Source organism: Blennius ocellaris (assembly GCF_963422515.1).
Source record: "Blennius ocellaris genome assembly, chromosome: 4".
Classification (NCBI taxonomy): domain Eukaryota; kingdom Metazoa; phylum Chordata; class Actinopteri; order Blenniiformes; family Blenniidae; genus Blennius; species Blennius ocellaris.
This window is the reverse complement of record NC_137653.1, coordinates 16607310-16627468: the sequence shown is the minus strand read 5'-3', so window position 1 is coordinate 16627468 and position 20159 is coordinate 16607310. Positions and strand designations below refer to the sequence as shown.

The following is a 20159-nucleotide window of genomic DNA, read 5'->3' as shown; positions in this document are numbered from 1 at the left end:
AGTGTCTACCGGAAAATTACTGGTATCTTCCCCTTACGTCACTCTCGCCGCTCTTTACCGTAAAATCATTGTTCAAGTTCATTGGTGTTTCAGCTCCTCAAACTCTCATTTTTAATCTCATCTCTTGGCAGCAAGGCCACACCTTAGAGGTCGGTTGCAGTTTTTAACTTTCATTTGGGTCGATCTTCTTCACATTAGCGTGTGTCTCCGGGTACTGGACAGACGGAACTCGCGGGATTTACGGTAATGATGGGAAGTGACGTCGAGATGGCGTCACGGGGGCAGCTGATATAAGGACGTGGTTTGTTCCGGCGAAAAGTGGATTTAGCTGCCCGAGGACGGTTACCTTTGGATACGGTTTTTTATCATGTTTTAATTGAAAACATGAACACATGCGGGGCTTGGACGGTTCGGCGCGACAGTACGATGTAACCTCCGTGTTCCTCCTGGGGGATCTCGGCGCCGCGACGCTTCCTGCTGCTGTTCGCCTGCCGTCGACCGAGGAAACAATGCAGGCCTAAAAGCATCGGTTGCTAGCTGGCTGAAGCTAATCCGATAACGCTGCTCCAGCAGACTGCGAGTGGGATTTAATCCCGGGACCACACCGCTACGACGCCGTAATAACGCCAACCCCAGTGAGTCGAGGCCGTTTCTGTATCCAGTCTGGGGTTTTCTGCACCGTGGTGCGACCAGAGCTGTGGAGTATTTGACGTCGTATTTTCAGAAAGTTGTTGTGTTAGCATGTTAGCTTCAGCGAGTTGGATAATGCTGTTGATCCGAGGGGCGTAAACAACCACGAACAAACATGTAATTACTATCCTTTATTTTGTGTGTGTGGCTGGAATGTGTAAATATTTTATTCACAGTGTTAGTCAGCGTTGTAACTCAACAGTATCCAGATCGAGGCCTTTTTTCAGCGACTGTTTCCGTGTCGAAACTTTCCTTGTGGAAATGGAAACTGGAGCTCCAGAGTTTTTCAGAAAATACAGAGTGTACATTAGACTCTTTTACTAAAAAGACTTACTACCCGAACATCCTGAGCGATGGATTTCTTTAGCCGTTGGGATTTATTCCCCCTGTACCAAATCGGTGCCCATCGAAATTTTAGACGGACACATTTCGTTTCCCTGGGAAATGTTTCCATCTTATTGAGGAAATAACGTGAAGCATTTTATTACCTCGCACTGTGAACTCGGCCCTTTACCTTAGGTGTTATCCAGTTATACGTGCTTTATTCTCTGGGTGCAGCCCTTTTGTATGCTTATACATAATTCTGTAGAAGAGCAACACCCAAGCTGAGCATGACCAGTTCATCGCCGACCACCAAATATATATATATATATATATATATATATATATATATATATATATATATATATATATATATATATATATATATATATATATATATATATATATATATATATATATATATATATTATATATATTGCCGTATATATATTTTTTAATGATGAGTTTAGACTTTGCAGGAGTTTGAACCCACTGATATTGATGTTGGAGTGTTTGACAATATTTACTCACATAGTGTTAGTGTATGTGCTTGCGCTGTCTGACCATTTTTACAGTTGAGAACGAAACCTTGCTAATCCCCTTGGGTGGAACGGTTTGAGCTAACCTGTCAGCAGTGGGATTTGAAATTGCAAACATTTGAGGGATTCCAAAATTGGGGCAAAATGATCATATCTGTCAATTAATCAAACCACATTTTCATTTGTAACCCTGCTGAAGTCTGACTTTTTATTGTGAAGTGTGCATTAAGATCTACGCTTTGGCTGGTCCATCTGTCTAATCCTCCCCAATTTCTTTCCAGCGATGAGTTCTCAGCTGCAGGTCTTCTCTCCGCCTTCCATCTCCTCCAGTGCCTTTTGCCGAGTTAAGAAGCTCAAGGTGGAGAGCAATGTCTGGGACGTGTCCACCACCGAGGCTTACAGCTCCATAGCGGGTCAGCCTGCATACACTTTCACCCCGGCCATGGCTGTGCCGCCCTTTGCACCGTCCCTCGTCTTTCCCCCGACGGCACCCGTCTCCAGGGGGCAGGTGGTGGTGCGGGCAGCCGACAGCACCGGCAGTCTTCCCCGTGGGTCCAGTCGACGCGTCTCCGAGCAGGCGACGTCCTCGTCTTACGCTCACGAGACCATCTCAGAAACCAGGGGGCATCGGCACGGCCAGAAGAGAAAGGTGGAGGAGGCCAGCGAGGGCAGCGGGAGCGGATGTGGCAGCGTCCAGATCCTGGAAGAGCTCTCGGCTCCCGCCGCAACTTACTCTACCCGGACAGGTGGCGGTGGGGGAGGGGGCACCGGCCAGTCCATACCTCACTCGGCTCCCACCACCAAGAGCAGCAGCTCCAACGGAGAGGGGGATTATCAGCTCGTGCAACACGAGATCCTCTGCTCCGTGTCCTGCAGCTATGAAGTGCTGGAGTTCCTTGGAAGAGGCACGTTTGGACAAGTGGCCAAGTGCTGGAAGAGGGGCACCAATGAGATTGTAGCAATCAAGATTCTGAAGAACCATCCTTCCTATGCTCGTCAGGGCCAGATTGAGGTAAAAAGGCATTCTTTCTGTATGTTCGGTCCATGTTTTACCTGAGGCGTTGGCTTTCCAGTCGGGTGATGTCAATGTAATAGAGATGTAATAAATTGTCCACCAGCTAAATCACATAAAACTTACACTACATATCACTGATTCTTGGCATTGAATTGGCGCCCAACAACTTTCAGATCAACATAAATACACGTAGAACACAATAGTGGAGAGTACTTTACAGAACCTGGTTACAAAGGTCGCTCAGATGTGTGATAACCTGAGTGAAGCATTTCACTAAGTTGAGTTGATGAAGATTGATTTCTCCAGTCAGTTGTGATGTAATCTTGCTGCGTGTTATTTTGTCTTTTCAGGAAGTTTAGTTGAAGCGATCACTTGCTTTGATAGCAACCATTACAAAGGTAGCTATACATTTATGGTTAATGGTGCTCAGTGTTGGTGTCAAAATATGCTGCGGAAAAAAAGCTGAAATATTGAATGTTTTTCTTCGAACTGAAAAATCGGTTTTATTACCACATGTTTTGAATGCCTGGTCATGATATTATTTAAACCCATTTCATTTTGTTTGATTGGAACAAAGAAAAATGACACTTGGCCGCTGCTTTGTTAAAGCTGAGCCAGTCTGATCTAATTTCCTGGTTATGACTAAGTATTACGCTTACGTACATTAAGTACCAAAAGCTTTATACTTTCAAGCAAGGACTGGGATTTTATGACCAAATTTACACGTACAAGTAAATACACTAAAGTGGCTGAAAAGAATGTTTCAAGTGTTCTGATGTAGTCAAGACTAGGTAAACACTGAGTTGATGGATTATCACTTCATGGTATCTGATGAATGCAGTGTTGTTCTGTCTAAAGGTGACCAAACACTGCGATTTTAGCCTTGGAGGACAAAAGATGGACAATCGCGACATTGTCTTTGTTGGTGGTTTGAAATCTGTGGGGCAGATCCAGATGACTGATGTTCCAGTCATGCAGCCACAGGCTGCCTGAGATTGTTTACACTTTTAGAAATGACAGGAGTCTCACTAAAACACACACTGACTGACTGCATCTGGGAGTTAATAACTGACAATTAATGCAATGCAGCAGTAAATAACATGACAATAACATTGACACCAGAGATGCCTACAGATTACCATCGAGGTAACATTCTCAACGTTCTCCATCTTATTTTATATTAAGTATTTCCCCCGTTTGTAGTTGCTCCCTGAACAAAGGCTTCATTCTCTGTGGGCGTCATTTATACACTTCCTGAATTCCCTCAGTCGTGTGCGTAGATCGTACAATTCAACAGAGCCCAACGTCACACAGTGTAGCAAGTTTACAACCTATAAGACTGCTATGCCTATAAAAATGCAAGTATAGTGGATATATGACTAAATAACAGGCCAAACCCCCCCCCCCCCCCCCCCCCCCCCACAGAGCAGTTTGGAAACATTTTTCTATTTATCTGAATATTAACTTCCATATTATCTCTGTTATTTTTGAGCTGAGACAGTAACACTGTTTTTAAAGCTCAAGGAATCAATGGAAGTTCTCTGAATATTACAGGATTTATTGTACAATGACCTGATCTGTTTCAATTAATGCATTCTCCCATGGCCTTTAAGACGAGTGAGAGTGAAGATGGTAAAATAACTTCATTTCCCAACACCAGTCTCGTTGCCGCTTCTAAGTACGATGTTGCAGAAGCAAAAGTTGTCACGTTTTATATGGCAGCCGCATCTTGGATGGTACCTGAATCGCAAATTACTCACCAACTTCTAAACCGGTCAATGTACAGTAAAAAAAAAAACATACAGCCAAACTCCAGTGAGCTGCAAAGTCCTCATACACATCTTGTAGCTTTATTTAACGTCCAACTGCTTTTTGTGGCGTGAACTAATCCTGTGATGTTGTGTTGGGAAATTGTGGAGCCGCAAGAGTCTGAGTCTGTGGGTGTAACTGTATCAGAGCAGTTTGGTGTTTTGGTTGAGTTTTTTTCTGACTTTTGTTCATTTGGAAGGACCATAGACGTTGTGGTTCTTCTGAAACAACTCAATTGAATTGAAAACTGTGATTATAAGTGCCAATGTTGGTTTTCAAGACGGTACATTAACAACAAACAAATTTGAATCAAGGACTCTTTTTTTTGTTGTATATTGTTATTCGGCTACATGGCAATTCAAAGGTTCATCAAATCATCAAGAATCAAAATGACAATAGAGGAACGTTTGAGTTTCAGATTGCTCAAAAGCAAGGTAATTTCAGAGAAAAATACAGAATTTGTGTGGAAGTTTATTAGCTGAATTCACCTAGATGGATCACACACACACAAAACCCCTGATTGGATGATATTCTTGCTTCATCATTTATAAAGTCAAGGTACCAGCCAATGCGATCCAAGAGGAAACGTTTGTGTCCCTGAAAGCTCTCTGTGTTGTTTTTGTGGATAACAAATTGCCGATTTTTCCTCTCCCTTTTGTGTATAACAATTAGAAAGCTGGTTTTCCCAGTAATGTCTCAGAAGTCAAATGTTATTGTGGGGTTTGAGAACTTGAAATCAAATTCATCTCACTTTTTGTTTTTTCCTTCATCCCTAAAAGTAAAATGATTACCCGTTGTATTTTGGAACAACAATCCTATTTGTACAATATGAAACGGTAGTGGATCTGCCTTTATTGACACACTAACGTGGCGCCATCATCTCTTTTTTTTTTTAATAGGTGGGCATCCTGAACAGACTGAGCGCTGAGAACGCAGACGAGTACAATTTCGTGCGGTCGTACGAATGCTTCCAACACAAGGGTCACACCTGCCTGGTGTTTGAGATGCTGGAGCAGAATCTGTACGACTTCCTCAAACACAGCAAGTTCAGCCCGCTCCCTTTACGACATATCAGGCCCATCTTGCAGCAGGTATGTCGATCAGGAAGTCCACAGGGAAGAACCACATGGCGGTTTTCATTCTGCGTCCTTGAGCCAGCCTGATGTTTGTGTGTTGCTTCGTATCAGGTCGCTACGGCGCTGATGAAACTGAAGAGCCTGGGCTTGATCCACGCGGACCTGAAACCTGAAAACATCATGCTGGTCGACCCCCTCAGGCAGCCCTACAGGGTGAAGGTCATCGACTTTGGTTCAGCAAGCCATGTGTCCAAAGCAGTGTGCTCAACCTACTTACAGTCTCGCTACTACAGGTAGGCTGCAAGAAAAAGCCGTTTTCTACAGATACATGTGTTGTATTCCTCAGAGTGAGTGGAAACAAACTTCTTGTTGTGACGCTGGGCTTACAGCTTGGTTGTTTTTCCCTCGTTACTCATCTTTGTGTTTTCCTTCCAGGGCTCCAGAAATCATTTTGGGCCTGCCGTTCTGTGAGGCCATCGACATGTGGTCTCTGGGCTGTGTGATTGCTGAGCTGTTTCTTGGTTGGCCTCTCTACCCTGGAGCTTCGGAGTATGACCAGGTCAGTAGGAACAATACAAACAGTGATGTCTCCGGCCTCCTACCTGCCAATCGAGTCTGGCTGCAGCTGATCAATGAGTTGGAACAAAGGGACTGTGCTCTCAGCCAAGAGATTCTGCAGGGCTGAAAGAAAACAACTATATTTGTCAAGAGTAAACTGATTTTTTTGGGGGTGTGTGTTTATTTCTTGTACTCATTGAATTTGTGCACTTTCTTTTTTTTGTGTGTCCAGATCCGCTACATCTCTCAGACTCAAGGCCTGCCAGCTGAGTACCTCCTGAGCGCCGGCACCAAAACCAGCCGCTTCTTCAATCGGGGCCCCGACTCCAGCTACCCGCTCTGGAGACTTAAGGTTAGTGTATACTCTTACAAGCTCTGCTGAGCTTCAGCTCATAAGGCTGTAGAGCAGTTGACTCAAAAGTGTGGTGCGGGCCTCCTCTTGGGGGCGATGGAGAGCTCAATCTGCAGTAAAATCAAGAGCGGGGGCTTTTCTGAAGTCTTTTTTTCCACAATATAAAAACTGTTGTTGTTGTTGGGCGATTTTTCATTAAAATTGTTCAATTATGAAGTGACAAGGGCCTTTTAACGTTTGGCCCTTTAAGAATTGGATTACCATATTTGATGTGTAGGAAAACCTCTTTTCCTGAAAAAGTGAATGTTGTGTCTTATCAGACCCCATCAGAGCATGAAATGGAAATGGGCATCAAATCTAAGGAGGCCAGGAAGTACATCTTCAACTGTCTGGATGACATGATGCAGGTACGTGGCCACACTTGAAACGAGGATTCCCGTGATCACTGTGATCTGTACCTTGTGTTGTTGTTGAGCGTTGTGTTGTGTACTCCAGGTGAACCTGTCCTCTCACTTGGAGGGAACAGACATGCTTGCTGAGAAAGCTGATCGGCGGGAGTTCATCGACCTTCTGAAGCGGATGCTCCGGCTGGACGCTGACAAAAGGATCACGCCCACGAAGACTCTGGGTCACCCCTTTGTCACAATGAGTCACCTCATGGATTATCCCCACAGCTCCCAGTAAGCGTGTGAAAAGAGATCCCCGTGGCCGTCGATTTGAAATAGAATTGTCGAAAATTGTCATCCGTGATCTTCCTCAGCGTCAAGTCGTGCTTCCAGAACATGGAGATCTGCAAGCGCAGGAGTTCCTATGACAGCGGGAAATCCTTGTACTCCGCCAGCGCCGTGCCCAGCGCCGCGGCGGGAAACCTCACTGTCACCTTCAGTAGCCAACTCAACCAGCATAATCAGGTGCCACCCATCAGTCATCCACGTCAAAACCCCTCGCGGTGTCTTGACCTTGCTGTTGGCGTTATTCACCTGCGGTGTAATCTTGCAGGTGCCTTCTGCGGGGGGTGCAGTGCCTTTGCTGAACTACCAGCCAGCTCTGTACCAGCAGGCGACCATTAACATTCCCGGACTGGCTCAGCAGAGTGTCCCGATTCCAACCCGTCCCGCTGGGCTGTGTAGCCAGACGGAACCCTTCCAGCAGACCCTCATCGTCTGTCCTCCCTCCACTATACAAGGTAAACAACGCCAGTGTTTCACCTTCATCATCTTCTTTACTTGTTCCTATTAGATCTTTGATACTATAAGCAAATGTGTCTGTTTGGCGCTTAGTAAATTGTGGAGAACCGGTTAAGATCCTTAATGACCGTCTGTGATCACTGATTTCAAACCTCTCTGAGGTCATTTCATTAGTGTTTTAAGCTTTTGTCGTGGGTTTGTTTTCCAGGGCTTCAGTCATCCAGTAAGAGTTCCAGTTTCCCAGTGAGGGTGGAGAACTCTGTACCGATAGTACCTCAAAACCAGTCTGCACAGTCACTGCAGATCCAGCCAAGTATGCTCACACAGGTAAGCCTCAATAAGCCTCACCACATCCAAGACAAGTGTTAATTAATCTGAAATACTTTCATATCATGATTTCATGATGTAAAGAGAACAGACGCAACGTTTTTCTATTGTTGTTCTCTTTCCATCTTTCATGTTGGTCGACCTTGTCTCTGGCGTCACGGTGGACATTTGTTGACCTTGACCAACGTGATGCATCAAATGTTTGACCGTTTGAACCCTTTTCAGGCTTTACCTGCTAATCTTGCTGCTTTTATGTTGGCAGTAGCTGTAGTTTAAGCCTTATGTGTGCTCACTTGTGAAAATGGTAGCAGTTCCCATTTGAACAAACAAAAAGTGCAATTAATCCTTTCATATAATTGAGTCCTTTCCGTGTTCTTTTTGACCTGGTTGTGGCTTATGGGGCTACTAGTGACATCCATTTGAAATGTACATAACACGTATTGATATATATATGTATATGTGTGAGACGCGAGTGTGAAACAAGATAAATATGGAGTTTTGTTTTGAACCGTTTTATGGCAAGCCTCTTCACTGGAGGAGCTTTTTGAACTTCTGTAAGAGAAGTAAAAATGTTCTTCTTTGTGTGGACCTGATATATCAGCAATGGCTACAGAGTATGTTTTCTGTGTTCTCCTGCGAAAAGGCTTTCGTCATTGTAAATACATATGACCTGTACAGATTTCTGGATCCAGTGCACATGAGCAATTTATTTGAAGTATCTCCTATCATTGAGTCACCTAAACGCAAGTTTCCTGAAAAATATGGCCCCATTACTGATCGTTACCACCAAGATGAGAGCAGCGATGCCCTCTATTGCTCATTTATGATACTGAGAGCCTTCAGCACTCTCCCTTCATGCCCCTCTTGTCTCGTTGCCAACAGAGCAGCTCATGTTTGACAGGGGAGAAAGGAAAATTGTCAAAGTTAAGCTTTCATATTTTGTGACGGCGTAGATTATTTAAATGCACAATTAAATATCGGGGGTGGAAAAGATAAAATAGCTGAAGGCTTGGTGTACCACGCCCTCCGTTCCCGATGGTTGTATGTCGCCTTCAATTCACTTTCAGAAATGGATTCAGAATTCGTCTCCAGTGTGGGACGGCTGCCAGATGTTTAGTGAGGGAGGCTCATCTGCCTCAAAAAGCTAGTTAATTGCCGTTTGTGAAAATGTGGAATAATTGCTGCGCACTGCGGAGGTCCGTGGGTCCAGCTGGACGCCGGCGTGGATCACTTCTGCAGCTGCCGGCGCTCTGCTCTCGTCCTCGGTCTGCATCGCCCCCCCCGAGGCCATTTACTCTTCATCGTGACCTAACGTTGCCCTTCGCTATCCTCCCTCCCTCCCTCCCTCCCTCCCTCCCTCCAGGGTTCCTGCACACCCCTGATGGTGGCCACCCTGCACCCACCCCCAGCAGGCATAGCCTCGCAATATTCCCTGCCCCTCGGGCTGGGCGCCGGGGTGGGTCGGCCCACCCTCCTGGAGCACACAGCCACTGTGCTGGTAAAGCAACCACCACATCCCGGAAGAAAAACATGCACCCGCATTTTCCCCTCTACCACTAACATTACCATCTTCCTCCTGGTTTCTTTTGTCTTTTTTTTTTTTTTTTTTTTGCAACTTTCCCCTCTCCTTCTGTGCCACTCGTTCTTTGGGGCTGTTTTTTTTTGTTTTGTGCATCGTAGTCCTACACCTCCCAGTTCCACGTGTGGACTGGTCGTGGCTGTCAGAGTCACGTGGGCAATACTTAAAAGTCTCCTTGGCAAATGGAACAGTTCTGTTATTGGTCTGGCATTTTGGAAATCCTCCCTTTTTTTTTTTTTTTGAGATTGGGTCATGATAAACAAGCAACAAAACAAAAAGAAACGCTTCCACGTTTCTTCCTACACCCGGGAACTCCTTCTCCACACACCCGTCTCACTCTTTCATCCCCCACTCTCTCCACCCTCCCTCCCCTCCCGTAGGTGTGCTGAAGGCATGGAGCGCATGTGGTGCTGAGTTGGCCTGCGCTTTGCTTGCAGCTTCTCTTGTCCCGCTCCTGCCCTGGTTTCAGCCGAGGAGGCCGCAGCCACCAAGTCGACTAAAAGTCCCTCTCCCAACAGCCCTGCCCGACTCTGACACACACCTTTTCGTTTCAGCCCCAGAACTTGTGGCATGCCCTTTGGCCCGGTTGCACATTATCAGCAGACTGTTTGGCATCAGGGAACCAAACTAATCTCTTTCTTTTAAGTGTTTCTTCTTTAACAGGCACGGTGGCCCTTTTTGTGTACTTGTCTTTAGACCTGATCTGACGGTTGACGGCGCTTCGTTGTCTGTGCTTTGCATGATATCATCTCGTGGATTTGTTGCAGGGCTATGCTATAATAAAAGAATGGCTTTGGGAAAGGTTGCTCGCTTATCTAGCTCTGTGCTTTTGCCTGTCGAGGAGATTGGCCACTGGCTTGCCCTCTTTTTGTATTCGGCCTTTGGATTTATTTCCCAGCATGGCTCGATTTGTCTGACCCATTTCAGCAATCGGATGTGTTGTGTCGCGTTCGCCATTATCTGACGCTTCTTATTACTCGTACTGGAGTGTGTCTTTCTTCTTCTTGTTCTCTCAGCAGGCCTGGCCCACCGGCACCCAGCAGATCCTCATACCGTCATCATGGCAGCAGGTCCCGGGCGTGGCCATCCACAGCGCCGCTCACCAGTCCAACGTCACCGAGTCCTCGCACGAGGCGCCTCAGTCGGACGCCACCCTGCAGCAGGGACACAGCTGGCGGTGAGTCAACACGCAAATACATCCGTTTGTTTCTTCTGAAACGTGAAGTGGCAGAATTCAGGCTTTGCACTGCCAGCAGCTGCACACACGAGGGGTTTTGAATGTGGGATGTTTAATGGTCATCATTTTAAATGTTCTTCCACACGTTCCCCTTAATATGAAGACCAGCTGATTAGATTCTGATGTCAGAGGTCAAAGTCACTTTCATCTTTCAAGTAAAACTTGAGGGCTTGTTTTAGTGGATTTAGTGAAGAACGCAAAGCCGACTTCGCATAAATCCCACTTTTGTTTTCTTGCACGAGTTAATATCTTCATATCTCTTAATGTCTTTTGTGTTTTTGATAAATAGGGCCATCACTCAAGCCAGGACTCAGCAGGAGAGAAAGAAAGTGAAAGCTCGGCGTGGCGAGAACAGAAACCGGTTTGTGAAGCCGAGTAGTTTTCTCAAGATTTTCTCTGATTTCATTGTTTTTCTTATTATTGTCACACCAAGTAACAAAGAGGTTAAAGTTTGAGCTGTAATTTCCAAAAAGAATTTGTCGTAGTAATGACAAAAAGAAATACTTATTGAGATGATGTATGTATGATGTATCATTTGAGATTTTTCCAAGTTTGAGTGTCGCATGACATTTACACCTGCTTTTTATATTTGCGTTCTCTGTTCAGGGGTACATCGTTGCTTGGCGGTGTCGGTGCGAGCCCGCCCTCCTCCAGCGCCGCCATGTCCCAGCCAATCGTCATCTCCGACACACCAAGCCCTGCGGTCAGCATCATCACCATTCACAGCGACACAGACACCGAAGACGAACGCAAGTTCCACCCTGCCAGGTGAGAGGAGCGCCTTTACTGCACCGATTGCAAACATGATTTGTTCCAGGACTCTGTCTTTAACAGAGACAAATGGAGTTAACTTTTGACGTCTCCTTCAAAAATCTGTTGTTCTTTCCCCTTTTCATTGTCCACTCAGTATTGGACTGAGCCAGCGTACGAACGTCATCAGCTGTGTGACTGTCCATGACTCGGACTCCTCCACCGCCAGCCCCCTGACACCGCTGCCTCGCGCACTCAACGCAGGCAGCGCGGCGGCGTCGCGCCAGGCCAAATCTCTGGCGGTGGTGGCCCCTTCGGTCAAGACGCAGGCGGCTGAGAGAGACGTTTCACGTGGGGCTGGTGAGATTTTAAATTGTGCTATCCGAGTGTTAATCCACAGCTTCACTTCGACGCGGCTTAATTGTATGTTTACTTTGAATTGCAGTGAACTACCTGAAGCCCAAGAGATCGTCCAACCGACAGCCCTGCAGCTCCGGGGAGAGCCTGGAACGTCATGGCCTGGCGCCCAGCCAGTCACACCCTTTAAACCTCAGCCAGGTGTGCTTTCTGTCGGCTTCGAAGAGGTTTAACGCACCCACTCATTTCCTTTAAAACAGGACATACCTCACGCTTGGTTTAGTTTCGACATGCCAACAGACGATTTGCATTTCTATTCCCTCTGGGCGAGCCTGTCGCACTCGTCTGCGTGCAAAGCGCAGTGACCAACCCTGCTGGGGAAAGCGTATCCCGGCAGCAGTGAAGAGCAGGTCAGACGCTGAGCGACTCCATGTCGACAATACCAGAAAGTTAACTGGGCTCCAGCTGTGTTAAACATCTGTTTTCTAACTGCAGACACAGTGGAATGATAGCCGTGTCACAAAGTATCTCTCCCGAAGGATAAGGGATGTCATGAAATGCTGGCTTCGCTTAGCCGTTAAAAAAAAACAAACAAAGATTTTTCATCAAGGTCTGTGAGGGCAGTATTGTTTGAGTGCAGAGCCCCCTGCTGGACATTCAGTGCAATGACAGTTACAAGGTGTTTTTGCATCGTTTATAATAACCGTCCACAAAGCTACCACGCAGTGTAGGAGGAAATGCTTATTAAAGCAGGGATACATATTTGCTGTGAATGTGTCACAACAAGTAGGATGAGGATTCCACCCCATTAAATTTGATTTATGGTGTTAGTTAATGTACAATTCAGAAAGTTTGAGCTTGAGGTGAAGCTGTATTGTCTGGTGTGCAGATTGTGTCTCTGCCTGTGACAAAGAAATGACAGCATGTCCCATAAATCTACAACCTCTTTAAAGTCAACAGCCCTGACCTGCAGCATTATTCACCCTCGAGCCGGTGTAGTCAGTTAACAGTTATGACAGTTTCGCTGTTACATAACGATCGATGAGATACTTCAAATTCATCTAACGAGCGCAAGAGAAAACTGCAGTTCATACTTTAAAATGTCAATGATGTGCAGAAGTCAGCATTCATCCAATCACTGTTGGAGTGCACAATGTTGTTCAAGCTCTGCGAGAGAGACTCTTTGAAAAGTCTGACCTCAGAATATAAAGGAAACTTGGACTAATGGATTGTACTTTCTGGAGGAGGAGGAGGAGGAACTGTTGATGCCTGTTGGCTTTTACAGGTGAAAGGTCCTGCTGAGAGTAGCTGTATAGCGACTCAGAAAAGTCGTATAAACGCTGCGTAAAACTTTGGTTGTTTTTTTTTGAACATCTATGAAACTAATTCTAAAAGTTAAAAGTGTGTGTTATTTTTTGTTTCTTCTTTCTCCTCCAGGTTCAGCCCGTAGTTTCTTCATCTCAGGAGCGTTCGTCCCACAACGACTCGTCCCTGCGCCGCCAGCAGACGTTCCCCCCGGTGGTCTCCGCCTCCCACTACGGCTTCCCGGAGGTGTCGGCCCTGGCCCCGGGCTCCGCCCCCGCCCCGGGCCTCTACACCTACCCCGCCTCCACCGCCCTCTCCTCGGCCTCTCAGGCCATGGAGCAGCTCCTGGGCCGCGGCGGCCACGGCGGCCACGGACACTCCCCCTCCGCCTATGCAGCAACGTACACCTCATCGTCCTCGTCCAGGAGAGACTCGGCCAGCCGCAAGGACTCGGTCAGCAGCCTGCTGCACGGCCTCCCCACCGCCTACCAGCACCAGTTCGCCGCTGGCTCGTCCTACGTCAGCGTGACGCCCCGGGCCGAGGCCTACAGTGCCTACCAGCTGAGCCCGCGGCGCCTCACGCAGTACCCCTACTTGTAAGAGAGTCACTCACTTTAACGGAGACGGAAAACGTCTCCCCCCCCCCACACACACACACACACACGTCGGCACAAAAGGGACATTGAAACTGTAGAGTAACGGTCGGTCACTCACTCGTTTGCTGCTTTTAACTACAGAACAGCATTTCACCTCCAGCTCATTTATATGCTCTTCTGGACTGTGTTTTTAGTGTTTTTAAAAAAAAAAAAAAAAAAAGCTCTTTGGTATTATTTGTAATGTATCATTTAACTTTATGTTTTAAAAAGTTAGGAAGAAAAAAAAAATAGTTTAAGGCCCATATTTTATCCCCCAGTGTATCCGGTGTAGGCATTGTGGTAAATGTATTTTCCACTTGTTTATCTTGAGGTTATTGTGTGGAGAGAGATTTTTTTTTTCTTTTCTTTTTTTTCCCCCCTCCTGTCACAAGTTGCAGCGCCTCTCAAGGTGAGCTTTTAGATGCCTGACTTTTAAGACTAGTGAAGCTGACAGTCCTTAGTATTTAATGAGCCTTATGACTACGTTGTCACACTAATCCACTGAGGCCCCCGTGTTTTTAAGACTGTATCTTACCCCCGTGTCCGTTTACCTTGCAACTTTGTCTCCGGCTCCGTTTTTAAATTATGTTTCGTCTGTGTGAGTCCGAGGAGAAAGGAAGGTTCCATGAAGAGGCGTGGTTAAAAACTGTGATGGATACATGTTAATTTAAAGTGCACATGTGCTGGTCTGTTAATGTCGTGACAGTGTTTAGACAGGAGTGAGCATGTCCTTATGCAATAGAAACCATTATTTGTTTCCTCTTTTTTTTTTAACCTTCATTAACTTTTGAGTGCTGAATGTATTTATGAAGCGGGATCTCCATCCTGAGGAATGACGTGAAAGGTTTTTTTTTTTTGTTTTAAATTGTTTACGCCCTCCCATCTTTAAAATATGAGTTTCAACATGAGCCAGGAAAATATTCTATAGATATATATATGTGAATCCTGACAATGTAGGACCTGATATTAAACTGAACTCATGGCCAGTCTTTATTTGAGTTATTTTAAAAGAAAACCAACAAGAACTTGCAAGTTGCATTTTAATCTACTAACTCCCTTCAATACTTTTGGAGCTGCTCATGATGAATCTGTAACAAACTGTCTGTCATGCTGGGATACTGATGGATTTAAGTGTCTAAATACTACAATTATGCATTCATATCAGTTGCCCTGCGTCTGATTAGACAGCTTGTCAATCGTTGGATGGTTTCTGAGGGTTACGGAAGCTTTTTGTTTTTCTTTCTTTCTTTCCTTCTTTCTTTTTGTTTTAATGAAATCCTTGCCTGTTGTGTTTGCATCCATTTTGTGTTTTGTCTAAATATTTAACTGTATCTCATCTTAACATAGTATAGTTAAGAGGCTGTTTGGTAGAACTAATTCAGGGAAAAGGGTTTCAGCTCAAACAATAATCCACGGTCACAGTTTCCAATAAAATCACCACAAATCCACAGCGGCTCCTTTCGTCCTTTTTACTAATGAACTACTGGGAAGGAATGTTTAATTAGAAACGCGCCGCTGCAATTCGTACTGTAACACAGAGGACTATATTTAGCAATTCAGAAGTACATGTTTTGTTGTGTACTACACATAAAAAACATCTCTAAAGAATACAGGATGGTGAAGCTTGAGTTGATTTATGGTTTTATTGGCAAAAATATCAGTCACACTGCAGCATAGGATCATTGGTAGCTTGTGTGTTATTACACCAGCAGCTTGATGGTGTTCTGGAAAGATGTGCATAAAGGCTGGTTATATAATAGGCACTTTATAAAACTGGCTTGCAACAGGTTGAATAGCATGTACTCCAACACTGTGTGTGTACAGTTAAACATAACATCGCTTAATATAGGAAGTTAATGTAAATCAAAGGACTCCACATTGCATAACAACTGAAACAATGATGATAAGTTATGAGTAATTTTACGTCCTAATCGTTTGAAACTAATTACCCAGCTTTGTCAATGAGCCATATTGATTTAGGAGAATAGAAAAGTTTTGCACTCGTGAAAAGTTAGATTATTAAAAAAAAATTGTTTCCTTTTAGAAACTTCATGCAACGGGTACTCTTATGAAAAAACCGTAATGAAAAATCACAAGTTTTATTTTCATTTCACCTTATTATATAACATTAATATTGCTGTGTAGATGGGTTTTTACTGATCCAATCAAGAATACGACATACGGGACTCATTTATAGGAAATAAATTACCAATCACTGTCTGCGAAGAAATGGCAGATGGTGCTGTTTTGACATGTGCAACACCAAAGCAAAGTCTCTAAATATATGTAAGTTTTAGTGGTTTTATGTTATTTTATTCCTTCTGCTCCACGTGCATGTCTACTAGTCGCTGACCTCTTATGGACAAGGACACAGTACAACCACCTGAAGGACAGAACAGGAACTAAAGAGCTGGTATCAGCAGTTAAATTTCTCAAGGGGCCCACATAAAGAATTACAGCAGTCTTAAGAATCCAGCCTAAATTTATACTTAGTTCTACTCAATGTGAAGATGCCGTACTTTTTAAAAAAAGAAGTCAGATGCACGGGTCTGAGTTAACAGGATTTATAGAAACTGGTTTATGTTCAGACTGGACTCCTGTAAGGGATTCTCACACGTCTGAAAGATCCACCGGAGAAAACTGACCACATCACTCCAACCAGGTCTTTGCGTTGGCTTCCTGTCACACAGAGGACCGACTTCAAAAACTACTAATTCACAAATATCAGAATCTCTCTAGGTGAAGTCTGCGTTTCAGAGCTTTCTCGTCCATCGATCAATCCTGCTTTCTGTTCCCAGCGTCACCACAGAGGCTGCTTTCAGCTTTCAGCCCCCCACAGAGCTGCGTGAAGTGTAGGATTGATAGGAGGCTGTGAAAACATTCACAAAAAGCTCTGAAAATATATGTGGCTGTCAAGTTTTGAAAAGGTTAAAATGTTTACCCACCTGGCAGAATTCAGATCCAAGTTTGACACCCATTCGATTTTTTTTTTAAACAATTGCATTTTATTTAAATTACATTTTTATTTATGTACAAATGTTGCTGAAGCAAAAAAATAATAATATCAAGTAGTAAAATTGGTCCAAGCATTTGGATTTCACAGTATGGCACACACACACACACACACATTCACATACACACACATATATATATATATATACATTAAAATTGTTTACAGAAGTTTGAATCACAGCAGGCTTGGCTCCAGCTTGTCTGGCTGACAGAAGAGCAGAGGTGTGGATGAGATCAGTATCTCGGTCTGCAAACTGCAGCTCTGGAGCAACATGTGGCTCTTTGTAGTGTCACCCTGAGGCTCTCACTGAATTACACATCGAATCTTTCTATTTCATTTACACACCAGTCATTTTCAGAATGACTCGTACCTTGGCTAAAAAAAAGGAGGGGGGGGGGGGCTTGAAACTAATACCTTATTATTTTTAAGTTTAGTTAAGTTACGTTTGATAACTAAAGTGGGGGGGGGGGGGGGGGGGGATAACTTACACCACAAGAAAGGGGGGATTTGTAAAATTAAGAGGCTTACAAATGGAGGAGGAAATACAAATCACAAAACTGCACCAAAAAAACAGCTTAAATGTCTAAAATGTTCTTTTCTTTGGCCATTAAACTCTACAACCCCTCCCTGTAAATAGCCTTTTTAGTTAATTCCATTCTTTCTGTGCTTCTATTGGTCATCGTTAAGCCTTGTACTTCAATTCAACTTTGTTTGCATTTATTCTGTCTGGGACATTAGTGACAGAAACTTTCCTTTGGGGTTAATGCTGGAGTAGAACATAAGATACACTGTTCGGACGCGTTTTAAAACTTCAAAAGCCGTGTCAGTCTTATTTGAAAGGTTCTGTGGCTCCAGGTAAATTAGATTTAGTAGAGAGAAAAAAAAATCACAGCAGAATATCTTCTTTTCGTCGTTGTTGGAGATCGAAGCAGCAGACCCCTGGTCTACGAGTACACCGGCGCACAGGCGAAGAGCTTCTGGAAGGCGGCGGTGAATCCGGAGCGCTTGGACCGACATCTGGAGGGAAGCAGAGGGACACAAGTTGCTTTAGTACCGGGACTCACGAGCTCATCTGGAGCGGTGGGAGCAGGACTCACAGTGCGGGCTGATGCTGCTTGCTGGGCGGACACAGATCGTCCGAGCTCTGCTCCTCCACGGCGGCTGCGACGGGGGTCCTCCTCGTCCCCGGCCCGAGCAGGTCCCAGATGTTCGTGTTGACCATCAGGGCTCCGGGCAGCGTCAGGCTGGCCCGCGTGCACGTGATCCAGCGGCACAGCGGGCAGGACACCGTGTACACCACCCCCTCCATCCGGGACACCCGGTACAGACACGGGGTGCAGAAGGTGTGGTTGCAGTGCAGGAGCCTCGGGATGCGGTCGCTGCGGGTGTACTCGTTGAAGCACACGATGCACTCCAGCTCGTCCAGCGTAGAGTCCATGTCGACAATGAGAGAGAGAGAGGCTCGAGACCTGCAGCGGGACGCAAACGCCGTCGAGGACAGTCCGTGCAAAGTGCAGCAAGTCTTATGAGACTTCGACTGATCCGAACCGTTTCCAATGGAACTAACTAGTTTAGACGTGTTTGTACGGTTTACTCAGCTCGTCCCGCTGCTCTTCATTTATTCAGCTCGAGCGTTTTCTCGTCACTCGAAAGGACCAATCACGGTCACGTCCGCATTTTGACGTGACGTCAGCACTGCCGCCGGTTCAAGCAGTGGTGAGGCAATAGTTTTGTCGTTTTTTTCCTTCGTCACCCTTTCCGCTTCACGTTGATCAAACAAACTGGTTGGTGCATGCACCTCACCTTGAATATGAGAAGAAGAAATAAAATGCAGTGAATCCATAACTGAAATTACTTTATATGAAGGTGCATTTAAAACTCTTAAAAAGTTCACAACATTTCCTTCCAGATTCTATACCAGGGGTCTGCAGCCGGCCACACGAGGCTCCACAGCCCGTTTCTAAAGGATTGGTAACATTTTATAGAAATAAACATGTACACTAGAGACTGATTTTCAGAATGACTCATATATTAGGGTAAAAAAAAAGGGTGTTTCAGAAAATTGTTCAAAAATGGCTAAAACACATGAAAAAAGTGTATCAAGGAAAACCATCTAAAATGCTCGAAGGGCTGAAAGGAAAAAATGCTGGAAGCTAAAGTAATAGCATGACTGAATTACATTTGTAAAACATGTTTGTACTACTAAAGTGAGAAAAAGGATGAAAAATATCCAGAAAAGACTAACAATTGAAAGTCAAAGCAGGTCAAACAAAATCAATTTATGTTTTTTTTTTGTTTTTTTTTAAAGGAGTGGAACTACAATAATCCAGCTACAAAAACATTCAGTAATCTAATGTTTATCCTTCAATATCGTACTAATAAAAGTTCAATGCAGCATAAGACAGTTTTTGTAGATATGGCAAAACTTCAACCTTTGACACAAATGATTTGTGGCTCCGCGTGAATTTGAGGAAAAAGGGCCCAGCATTTTACTTCATTGTACTTCTGGGTCTCGACACCGAGAAGTTTGCCGTTTGCTTCTTGTCGATAAAAGGCCAATGACAGAAAAACGTTGCTGCTGGTGACCAAACGTGAGAGCACTAAAGAAAAACACAAAGACAAAACACCTGAAAAATGCTGAGGTGATTTTCCCCAGGGGCTCGTCCATCTTTCCGACATGGAAACGTTGGAATTGTGAGTCATTTTTCTTCAGTAAGATAAAGTCTCTGATGCAAGGCAACTGCTCAGAACGGTGATCGTTAGGAAATCCTCCGTGAAGCTCCTACAATAACAGCTTCTTAAGGACGTGACACAAAAGAAATAGCAAATGGAAAGTGTGGCGGTGGCGGGAGTTTTGACCACTGATTGAATGCACTTTGTTCTGTTTCCTTTTCTTTTGAACGGACAGCATTGCCGAGCGTTTCTCATACATTCTCAGTGTAGGGCCCCCGATTTGCCCCGGGGCCACAACGGAAGGGAACATATTGCACAGCACAGCCGACATACATTAACCCTTTACATTAACAATGTAAGTAACAGTAATGGTGTGGGATTGTCATTAAAGGGAAAAAAAAACCCTCACACATCTAATATCTGACAATTAAAGCTTTCTTTTCTTCCTCAAACCAGGTTTTCTCCCCCCCATTAAAAAAACCCAACAAAAATCTCAGAAAAAATTAATATTGGCCAGTGATTAAGTTCAGTGTCTGAGAACTGTAGTCATGTTTGTAGTTTAAAAAAATGTCCACTTTCTGGGATGATCTGCACCTGGACAGAAACAGGAGTCTCAAATACAGAAAGAGGTGAAAAATTAATCAGCATTTTATATTAAATGTAATACGTCCCAACCTCTGACACCAAATACAGATTGAAGAAAGGTTTTTATTAAATGCCCCGTCAAGCAGGGTAA

At 44.7% G+C, this 20159-nt stretch overlaps 1 protein-coding gene across 1 annotated transcript; it reads left to right on the top strand.

Moving 5' to 3' along the window:
• The first annotated feature begins 316 nt into the window (after positions 1-316).
• Positions 317-15185, top strand: hipk1b (homeodomain interacting protein kinase 1b). Its single transcript, XM_080494859.1, has 18 exons — positions 317-635; positions 1832-2562; positions 5274-5465; positions 5562-5743; positions 5886-6009; positions 6241-6360; positions 6681-6767; positions 6856-7040; positions 7121-7271; positions 7360-7546; positions 7756-7874; positions 9238-9372; positions 10470-10630; positions 10980-11051; positions 11297-11458; positions 11598-11800; positions 11886-11998; positions 13235-15185. The coding sequence occupies exons 2-18, from the start codon at positions 1834-1836 to the stop codon at positions 13700-13702; spliced, it is 3390 nt and encodes a 1129-aa protein (XP_080350985.1). The 5' UTR covers positions 317-635; positions 1832-1833; the 3' UTR covers positions 13703-15185.
• The last annotated feature ends 4974 nt before the right edge of the window (positions 15186-20159 follow it).